The sequence below is a fragment of the Chelonoidis abingdonii genome, chromosome 22 (genome assembly GCF_003597395.2).
Source record: "Chelonoidis abingdonii isolate Lonesome George chromosome 22, CheloAbing_2.0, whole genome shotgun sequence".
In the NCBI taxonomy this organism is placed as follows: Eukaryota; Metazoa; Chordata; order Testudines; family Testudinidae; genus Chelonoidis; species Chelonoidis abingdonii.
In genome coordinates, this window is record NC_133790.1 from 21,958,337 (window position 1) to 21,969,616 (window position 11,280).

The 11,280-nt window shown below is 43.9% G+C and overlaps 1 protein-coding gene across 1 annotated transcript in view; it reads right to left on the bottom strand.

Annotated features, from left to right (window-relative positions):
• SLC5A1 (solute carrier family 5 member 1) overlaps positions 1 to 10,218 on the bottom strand; it is a 51,992-nt gene extending 41,774 nt beyond the window's left edge. The window contains exons 1-2 of the mRNA XM_032801304.1: positions 9,854 to 10,218; positions 7,141 to 7,212 (exon numbers count right to left, since the gene is read on the bottom strand). Coding sequence (XP_032657195.1) covers positions 7,141 to 7,212; positions 9,854 to 9,940 — 159 coding nt within the window. The 5' untranslated portion in view covers positions 9,941 to 10,218. The remainder of the gene's footprint in view (positions 1 to 7,140; positions 7,213 to 9,853) is intronic.
• Positions 10,219 to 11,280: the final 1,062 nt, after the last annotated feature.

Sequence of the window (11,280 nt, forward strand, 5' to 3'; positions counted from 1 at the left end):
ACACACACACACACACACACACACACACACAGGGACACATCTTTGAATTCAGAACTATGAAAATACATGTCCATTGTTTGCTCCAATACTTTTGTAATTTGTAGCAAGAAAAAGTTATGTGTTTGAGGTTAGCTGATGGTTGGCAGCATCTATCGCAGTTACTATGATTAAGGGTACATTTATGTCACAGAGGTCACGGAATCCATGACTTCCAGAGACCTCCCTGACGTTTTCTGCTTCAGCTCCTGTAGCCCTGGGACTGGAGCTGGCAGCCAGTGGGACCCCCACCGGGATCCAGTGAGGGGCGACAGCTTCCTCAAGGTCCCCCTGCAGGATTCCAGTGACAGGCAACAGTCTTCCCAGGGGGCCCTCCTCAGGGTTCCAGCAACAGACGATAGCCTTGCAGGCACGGGGGACCCCACAACTCCCAGCCACCATGGAGCTGCAACAGCAAAAGTCACAGACAGGTCACAGCTTTCATGAATTTTTGTTTATTGCCCATGACCTATGTGTGACTTGTACTAAAAATAACCATGACAAAATCTTAGCCTTAACTATGATTAGCTAAACTAAAACATATACCTAAAGCAGGTGTCTAAGGGATTCCACTTAATATTTAGAGCTGGGATCTTCAAAGGAGCTTAATTCCCTTAGGCTGCTTGGTCAATTCCAGCCTTGTTCTAGAAACATCATAAATATCATGAGCTGTACAAGGTAGAAAAACTGAGACTTATACTTTGGATTGTGCCCAACAGGGCTGGATACTGAATCTGATCAGTCAGAATAGATGGGTACTGTAACATAACTCTGCATTAGCTAAAGGATTCTGACCAATTTTCCAAGGTACTCTATGTTCCCATACAGTTGTTCCTTCATGACAGGGCCAGCATTACAATTTTCCGGAATCTGGCCATTAATCACCTCCCCTTATTTCAGAGGTATGATGAGTTAGACGGGGTGTGTTTTTTTCTTTTCTCCCCTGGACTGATCTGAGAGATACAGAGGTTCCACACGCTGCGAGGCCCCGAGGATACACTTGCTCAGCCTACTTCCCTGCTGAGGGAATTGCAAGGAGCAGGGTTCCCTCCACCAGTTAGCACTGTGACTCTGTTTCAGGAAGGATAGCCTGGAACTAGGAGAGGGCAGGAGGGTTTGCAAAGGAAGGGGTCAATTGTTCAGCTAATGAGTGAGGGTATGGCTACACTCGAAACTTCAAAGTGCTGCCGCGGCAGCGCTTTGAAGTGTGAGTGTAGTCACAGCGCCAGCGCTGCACGCACTCCACATCCTCATGGGGTTTAGCTTGCAGTGCTGCTGCGGCACTGTTTACACTGACGCTTTACAGCTTTTTTCACACCCCTGAGCGAGAAAGTTGCAAAGTGTAGCCATGGCCCGAGAGTGGAAAGAGAGGAAATGAAAGATTAGGGGAAGGCGGGGGGAGGACTGGTGGCAGGGAAACACAGGTTAAAAAAGTGAACTGGGAAGAGAGGAGGAGAGGAAATGTGGAACATTAACTAGTTTAAAATCTTTTAACAAGGGCTCTCTACTCAGGAAATTACCATCAGGCTGCAGCTACATGAAAGTAACTATATTTTAAATGTTATTCATTAATCTATTCTCACCTTATTATTTTCATTCACTTTTTGATGCCCAGAAGTCCTGGTGCTTGCTGCTCCACAGGCCTCAAAGACACTTTGCCTAGCAGCCTAAATGAAAAATTCCCTAGTCCCTACAGTGTGCTATACATACCACTCCTCTCCTAACCTCATGCTGGGCTTCTTTTGGTGGTGACTTTACCGTTGTGGAATGAAACTGGTTCTTCTTCTTCATTCTTTTGGGACACAAGTGTATGAGTGCAAATCTACAGCTCTCCCCACCCTTAACCACTTGGAAAACCTACATATTGCTTAGCACCTCTGCAAAATCTCATTGTATATCTATCAAGACTCAGCTCCTTGAGAAAAGAAAGCAGGTTTGATATTCTGCTACCCTCCTAAGGGCTCCATATGTTCTACATTTTGCATTTTAAATGCCACACAATTCTTTAAAAGAGATGGACATGCATCTCTCTAGAATCCTAGGCTTTATTGAACTGTGTAATCACCTGTGTCCCCTTTATTGAAGTACAATTATTTACCTCTTCAAATCTTCAGTTGTTTAGGCATCTCACTGAGACTTCATATGAGCATGATGGGTGTGAGATCAACACAGCTGCTGCTACTTGCTAGCAAGCCAGCTTGCTACTTTACCCTTCCACTCTTAGATATGCAGGCACCAGACCCAATGCCTCCTATCTTGGGAAGAGGCATCCCACTGAAGGGCTTGGAGAAATCTATAGGTGTTTGATTTACTTCATTTTTTTCTTTCCTATGAAATCTTCACTTTGATTGAATGTGTGGTTGGTCTTTTTACCTTGATCCACCATCATTGTTCACCCTATCTCTTGCCCTGGGCCAAGACTAAAAGTGTCCACGTCACCTAGGGACAGGAAACAAAATATTTATCCCCAGTAGCCACCCCTAGGCTGCTTACAGTCCTGCTAAATTCAATGAACAGGCAGAACTTGGCGTATACAATAATCCTATGCACACAATGATCAGAGAAACCTATCTAGTGGGCAAGAGCGAAGCATGGCCACGTTAAACTGAAGTAAAAATTACTGGAATGTCCCAGTTCTCTCCCATTTCTGACTGGTGAATGTTACTCATTTACTGCTGCCCTAAGCCTTGGCCTGTCCAGCCCATAAGTTAATATGTCACTGATCCTGAATGGGAGAGCTAATTTAATGTGTGTTACCCTTAAAACAGGAAAACAAGTCTCCATATATTTCCCAGTTACCATTAACTAAGCTCTTTGTGTTTAACAATAACTTCTGATCCCTAGAGAATTTATGTTATTTGGTTTCTCTGCTCCTTTAATACTTATTCCTTAAGAATAGATTAGGTTCTGACATTTCTTTGTGAACCAGAGCTTCTTGGTATTTGAGGCCCTGACTTGACATTTTTATTATTGTGTATGTTTATTTCCAGGGCCCTGTCAATACTGAGAGATTGGCCACATACCCAGGATATCAAGATTTCTGTTTGTATACTGCCCTACACTGGTAAGACAATGCACTGTCTTCAGCCAATTATCTAGCTGAACTTCTCACCCTTCTAACTAAGGGGTGGGGTAAGGAAAACTCAGTTTCCATGGTCAAGGGTTATGATGTTGAAAGTTGGCTTTTGAAAGGAGCCACAAGTAGCTACAACTGAAGTAACTGAGGTAACCTTGAGAGCTAAGGGTTACCAGGTCCAGACACACACACTGATTGTCGGAGCCTTAGGCACATGGGACCCCAGTAACGAGTGAGTGCTGAGAGAATGCGGAATCAGTCAACGCTACACTCGGTTGATGCGGCAACTCATGGTGTCGGACACCATCAGGTGGTTAAGGGACATCTACATAGAATGCACCATGGACATCGGCAATATCAGGAGGGATGAGTTGGAATGCTGAAGAGAAGTGCAGTCAGCAGAAGCAGCTCTAGGTATTTTGCCGCCCCAAGCACGGCAGGCAGGCTGCCTTCGGCAGCTTGCCTGTGGGAGGTCCCTGGTCCCGCGAATTTGGCAGCATGCCTGCAGGAGGTCCGCTGAAACCAGCGGACCCTCTTCAGGCATGCCGCCCTTGCAGCAACCAGCAGAGTGCCCCCTGTGGCTTGCTGGCCCAGGCACGTGCTTGGCATGCTGGTGCCTGGAGCCGCCCCTAGCAGGCAGGAAAGTAACAAATACTTTCCTCATGGATTGTATTTTCTAAATGGACAACCAACCTAATTCTCAATACTGAGGGACAATCTCCACTCATTGATATATTTTGCTTTCCACAACCAAATCTCTGTACAAGCTTTCATGAGTGATGTACCCAAGTATTCGGCTTCTAATATCTAAACTGTATTGTTAAATCTATTCACCTAAATTTGGATTATTGCTGACTATGTACTCTATGTATCATATGACTTTTAAAAACTAACTTTATAGTTGTGGATAATCTAAGCACTATACCCAGATGTACAGACACTCTTTTCCCAACCTATGTATTATATATATATTTTTAACATTAGGTTTCATACAATTTTTAAGTCTTTTATAGGACCAACTTCTGTTGATGAGAGAAACAAGCTTTCGAGTTTACACAGAGCTCTTCTTCCAGCCTGGGAAAGGTGCTCCCAATCTCACAGCAAAATGCAAGGTGGAACAGATTTTTTAGCATAAGTAGTTAGCACATATTCTAAGGGACATTCAAGGTAGAGTGGCCCGTTAACACCTCCGCAGTCATAGGACATACATGTCTTTCCTGAACATCTGTCCCTGAATCCCCAAGGAGAGGCCACAGCTTCCATTGCCTGTGGGAATGAACCATGGACCTCTGGCAATCAATGAGAATGTGAGTTAATGAGAGGATTAATCCAATTAATCTCTGGCACTGCTGATTTAAGGGGAGCAATACTAAAGGATTAATTGGGTCCACAGACTGGATGGAACAGCTAACCAGTGCACACTCTGTGCCTCATCCTGGTAAATGCCAACCATTCTCAATTCCCATTAAAGTCAATTTTTTAGCCAAACATTTGAGCCAAAAGTGGGTGCCTAATTCAACTGCATTATCCCCCTTTACAGTCAGAGAAAACTAGACACAGAGGAGAAAGTGACTTGTCCACTCACACAAGCAAGTCAGTATCAGATGCCAGATTTCACTCCAATTCACCTGACTGAGGTAATACCTTTTATTGATAATATCTTTTATGTTATTACTTCGCCCATCTTGTCTCTCTAATATCCTGGGACTGACCCAGCTACAATTACTTTGCATATAACCCGTTATCTAGTCTACTAGATCACAGTTGTACCATTAAAATTAACAGATTCATATTACTGTTCCTATCAGGAAGTTCTCCTGGAGAAGCCACAACTAGAAACTTCTATGCATGTGGAATCAACAAAGAACAGGGAAAAACACCATCCTCATTTCTTTTCTTAATCCTCAACCTATGTCCATAGCTGCTTGGTATAGCAGGGAACAGGATGACAACTGAAACATGAAATTAATCCAATGGAAATTTAATGTCTATACTAGGTTATTAGAAACATATTTTCTTCTATTCTCTGTTGTAGAAAGCAATGAATCGATTAAGCAATTCAAAAGGAACTAATATATGCCCCAGGGTGAAACAAGGAAGTGGCACTTTTCTAAAATATTACATATTGCATTAGCTGTCCCAGCACGAAGCTGGTATTTCCTGCTTCGTTTGAACTTTTTATGTTATTTTTTTCCCCCTGGGAGGCTCAAGCCCCACCCAGACTCTAAAACCACGAAAAGGAGTTTTCAGAATCTCTCACTCCCTTGAGCAGAGTAGCCCTCCACAAGTGTATTGTTAATGTAAGTGTTTAACTAGGGATTTGAGAGCTTGCCATATCTTTTGCTTTGGTGCTGCCAAGGGTGGAGAGGAAGACATTTCCTGTTAGGTCAGAGGGAGGTATGTAGGTGTTCCAAAGTGAAGGATTAATGAGAATGTAATCAGGAATGTAGCTCCTCAGCTGCACTGAGCTCACAGTGTAGCAGAGAGGCTCTAAGCAAATGTTAATCCTAGAGACAATTCTGGCAGTACAGGATCATCCCCTCTGGCCTCTGATACGCCTCCTACATGGACAAGAGGCTTAGGCGATGTAAAGCTGGCTACACTGCTTTATGTCCCTGGGGAACTCCCCTGTGTCAGGAAAATTCCCAGCTGCCCCTTTAGGGAAGCTACAAGCCTCCCTTGTTCTTTAAAGCAGTGCAAAGGGGCTCACCGAGGCCTGACGGTCTAACCCATGGTAGTCTTGCACTTGTAGTCACTGGGCTGGATACCCCCACTGCCTTGCATCTTGTGTTGTCATTTGCACCTGAATGAAGGTTGTTTTATACTCACTGTTCACAGGTATAAAGAATTACACAAGATGCAAAACAGCAGAGGATCAGGTCTAGTGCAATTACCGTCAGTCATGCAGGGGCCCTGACTTACCACTATTATCCATTTTCATGGCAGTGTCACTCCATTGATTAAACAAAACAAATTAACCTTCAAATAACTTTGAGATTCTCTATTTCACAATGGTTTCTATTAGGACCCGAATTTTCTCAACCTAATCTACTCATGAGTTCCTCCTCCTGCTGGGAAATACAATGCTTTTATCATTACAATGGCAGCCCCAACTCTTCCCCAATTCAGGCAACACTGAATGGAGACACTGAAAAAGGGGCAGGAATTTCTGAAAGCTGTTCTGAAAATTCCTACAGTCAGTAAATATTTATTTAGTTCTCTAAGGCCCCAATCACGTCATTGGATTCACATGGACAGAGCCCTGCATCAAATTCCTCTCAAGTGCAAAGGTCCTGCTGCATGGGTCCAATTGCAGGATCAGGGGTAGGTTTTATAACAAATCACTGAAGTTTTCCTTCCAAGCTGAACTGGAACGATGATCATGAAAGTACCATATTAGTGACACCTAGACAATTGATCACATTTGTCTAGAAGGTTTTCTTCTTTGCAAGGAAGTTTCATTCACTAGCGAAAGTGTGACCTAACGGAGAGAGCACTGGACTAACTCAGATGACTTGGATTCTAGCCTCAGCCCTGCCACTGGCTGACCTTAGGCAAGTCACTTCTGTCTGTGACTCAGTTTCCACATCTTAAAATGGGGATAAAAATATTTATCTCCTCTGTAAAGCGTTTTTAGATATACAGCTGAAAAGTACTATTTTAAATGTAAATTCTGATTTGTTATCAGTAATTTATTATGAACAGTCCAGGGTTCTCTCCTTCCAATGTTACAACAAAGGATTAGATTGCACAGTGACGTAAAGGCAATACAGCAGGACCAAAGAAACCACGCCTACAAATCGTTTCCTCCCTATACCTTGTACCTAACAGCAATCACCTCATATGAGCCAGGCCCTCAGTGGAAAACTTCGGTGTGTCCAGAGAAAATAGTAACTACACAGGATTCAATAAAATGCTGAAGTGATCAAGTGATGAGCAGCAAAACATTTGTGTGGTATGGAGTGAAAGTACAGTTCCTTTGTGCACGCGTGACGCGCACACACACACAGTGTGTATTGCAGACTTACCGGCCACCACACCATGCTCCGTCCAGCTAGAAAGAATCCACCCACAGTCCCTCGACTTGTTGAGAGCATGGCCTGGCAAGAAAGAAAAAAACTGGTTAAAATGTTCAGCTCTAATAAGCCAACTATAGCCTGATGGCATCAACAACCAGGGCAGTGATGAGAAAGAAGAATCAATCAAAAAGGGCCAAGGAAGAAAGCATCTGAAGGGAATAATATAACCTGACAATTACTGAGCAATGATTCTTCTATCAATCTGTAAATTAACCAGTCAAGCTTTATTGCTTCAACTTTCATTACACGAAGCCTGCAAAACCCAAATCTAAACACTGCACATGTTAAAATACAATGAACTATACAATACAAATAAAACAAGAAATGCATCACAACCAAGGGCCTTGCCGGCAAACTGTCACTCACAGGAGTAGTCCTTGAGGTGAGCAGGCCTCAAAACTGCTGATGTAGCGAGTTTTATGTCCATGCACTAGAGCTGCCGTACCGAGCTTTCTTACTCAATACTAGCATGCTCCAGAGTTTCCCTGCAGGAATCTACTGCATGGCAATTTAATCTTTCCTGTTCTGATAAGCTCATCCAGGTACCCGCACTTATTAGCCTTTCTTCACTTCCACAGAGTAGCAGTTAAGAATTACTTTCCTCGCTCTCATTTTATATGTCAAGAGAGACTTTATGGAAAGTTCCCCTCACATTTTTCACAGGGCCTGATCCAAAACCCTTTGCAAACAATGATCCTTTGGATTGGGCCCAGAGAGGGTGTGAGAAAAAAAAAAAAGTGAGCCAGATCATTGATCCTAATATAGAAGAAAATAAAACAAACAAGGGCATGTTTCACTACATACAATAGTTGAATCAAGAGACACATTTAACATTAAGCTTCTTAGAAACTATTCAGAACTATAAACTTCAATGCTCCGGTGCCTGACATGCCACCTACCAGCCCTATTCTGCCCTGTGAGTTTATGTTACAAAGAATTACAGTCAATAACAAATTACAATAATCATACTTCAGGTCAGATTGTATCTTTAAGGCACAAGCCTGGTTCCCTCCCGGAGCTCCCCAAGATGCAGTGGAGGTATTTCTGCCACAACACTCCTTACAGGAGAGCATGCTGCACCCTTCTGAGTCAATGAACAGCTTGGCTGCTCGAGTGGGCTGATGAGGGTGGCGGGGGGGGGGACTCCTGGTCCTGCCTCCTCCCCATTCTTCCCTGGTCCTTTGAGGTTGCTTGCGCCCCAGGGTGCACTAAGAAGCAGCAGTGCTCTCATGAAAGGTATAGGCCCTCAATTGTGTTTTTTTTCTGTGGGAGGTGGCAGGGGGAATAAATAGACAGACTGACAGGTACAATCCAACCCTTGGCATCCAATACACTCAGCCAGAGGTACAGGTGCAGATACTTCACATCTTCAAAGTGCTGAACAAACATTAACTAGTTCATTGGCATCAAAAGTTAATTACTTTTCAAAACTCTGTCAGGCTGCTAGTGAGGAAGATTTTGTCTGCAACTGCCTTCTATGTTGTACGGCATGGACTCCTGTGTTATTTCAGGACAGTGCACAGGTCACTGAGGGGCAGGTTTCCCTGAATCATTCTGTTAACTGCTGGCTCTTTCCTCAAGGGACTAGCAGAATTTTCCCCATGAACAGTCTCTGATGTCTCCTCTGATAGAATACAGACTCTGTTCCTGAAAGGGATATCAGCTCTTTAATCTAGTGACACACAAGTGTTTTCCACTAGGTAGCATTAGTACAAATACTATCTGTCCTTTTCCTTTGAACCGTGCAGGATCAAGACTTATTCTAATAGGACAATATCTACCTTTCACCTATTAGGTGCAAAAGAATTCTCTCTCTAAGGCTGGAGTCTCTGTACTTCCCTCTGCATTATCAGCACGCTTCAGGAGGAGGCACCACATATCTGGGCTTTAAACAGAAAAGACCCTGCACCAACAGCACTTGTCCTCACTGAGATTTGTTCCTCCTCAGTGTCTAAATGCACCTGCTCACTGCAGTGTGACAACTTTTCATCAATAGGACTATTCTCCTGTGTCCAGACCTTGTCTGTGCTCTCATCCATTTCATATCCATCCTGCAGCAATGCCCATCTCCCACTCCATTACCATCTCTCCTCCGCCTTTAGCTCTATTCCAATCCACACCATTTACAACTCAGTCCAGTACTCACCCTCCTTCCTACCACAATCAACCCCACTGCAATTCCCATTCACCCCACCTCTCACGCTTCACTCCAACTACTACTCCATCACAAATTCCTATTTGCAGGCTCCTCTGCTCCATTCCCACTCACCCCCGCTACCATCCCATTCCTATTTTCATCCCCACTCTGTTCCTTACCATGTCCCCACTGTAATCTGCTAAAAATGTCTACTTCAGCATTATCCTGATCTCCATCCACTGGCCCTCTCCTATAGTCCCTTCCCCATCCATACTCCTCCCTCACCTCAGCCCCATCCATTCTCGCCTCCACCACCATCTCATCATCTTCACCCCCAATCCAGATCTTATACCAGATCCTGCTGCCCCACTGAAGCCCAGCTTAATCCCCATCCTGCCACCTTTCACCCCATCCCCCAGTTAAGCAGCAGGCAAGTTACACAATTATACATTTTTAATATACGAAGCCATTCTCCTAGAACCCAATAAACCACACTTTCATTAAGAAAGAAAAATCCATGCATACCCATAGTCCCACTGCTAGGACTACCACAAAATAGATGACGATGACTGAGATGTCAGCAGGGTTATTGATTTTTTTGGAGGAGTCCATCCTGCCTGCTTCTCCAGCGCCTTTCCTCCTTCTTCTCTCCTTATAATGTCTCTCACAGACTTCAGGTTAATGATAAACCCCTGTCATCCCCCTCGGTCTTGTATAATATATAACTTGTCCTCACTTGTATAGGTACAAAGTGAAGCTGATGCTCTTTCCTGAGCTGTGACTGTCTCCAAAAAACTGCTCCCTTATTACAGCTGTTGCTGATTTCAGAGCCAAAGACCCACCCGAATTCACATCCCCTGGAGAAGGTGCTCAGAGTTGTTGCAGACGGAGAGCAGGTGTCTGGGAAGGAGTGAGCTGTGGAAGGAGTGGCTTGGACATAATATACCCAGTGTATGCACCTCACTGTTTGCAGATACTCTTGCTGGATAGGTTGTTCCTGTAAATCTGGTCATGGAATTAATTGTTTCCTGGAGAAATTGATACTTACCAAACCCAAAGAGTGACTGACACTTAGGGAAACCCCACAGTTCCATGAGCTAATACTCCTGCTGTCCCATCCCTAATCCCAGCAGGAATACACAATGGAGGTACAGCCCAGTATTTCTGGAACAAGACAATAGGAAGCCACTATTACATCTAGACCTTTACAGCAATGTGTCTCCGACATAAATTTGAGATCCAGAAATGAACGCCTACCCCTCCCCCCCGCAGTGTTCAAAACCAGGGTTTTTGTTCTGCCCACTGTGGCAAGCTATGACGTTCTAATTCCAGATTTGAATAACCCCCAAAGTTCGGTGTTGCTTATGTATGGTCCCATATGCAGTTATTTATACTTTCTTGGACTTGAAAATTAGACCAAACAAAATGACCTGATGCAAAAGAGAACTCAAAGATGTGGGGCAGGCTGTGATTGTCCACGGAGCTTCTAAGTCACTCAGAAACAGCCCCTGAAAAAGGAAGTTTCCTCAGATCCCTGAGATCCTCTCTCATTGAGCAGGAGGTGGATATCACAGCCAAGATCAGAGGGGTGCAGGAGACATAGGCAATAGACAGGTGTAAGAATTTCAAGGCTCTGGGGATATCTGAAAGTCTGTCTCCACCTTTGCTTTATCCCACGCAATCATAATTCATTTACAGTTCAGTAGGCTGCCAGCCAGGAATTGATTGCCACGTTGTATTTAACCTAAAGAGAATGAACAGTACAGAACATACAAAGCATAGTGGGCTTCACTGTGATCTTGTACCAGTTATACATCATGGATTTCAGTGAAATTACTCCTGGTTTTCAGAAGCGCAACTGAGATCTGACCCTCTCTTAGGGAATCCTTTCCAAGGTGTAATTATCCTAAAATATTTTGCTTTTATTATTATTATTAGTAGTAGTAATAGTA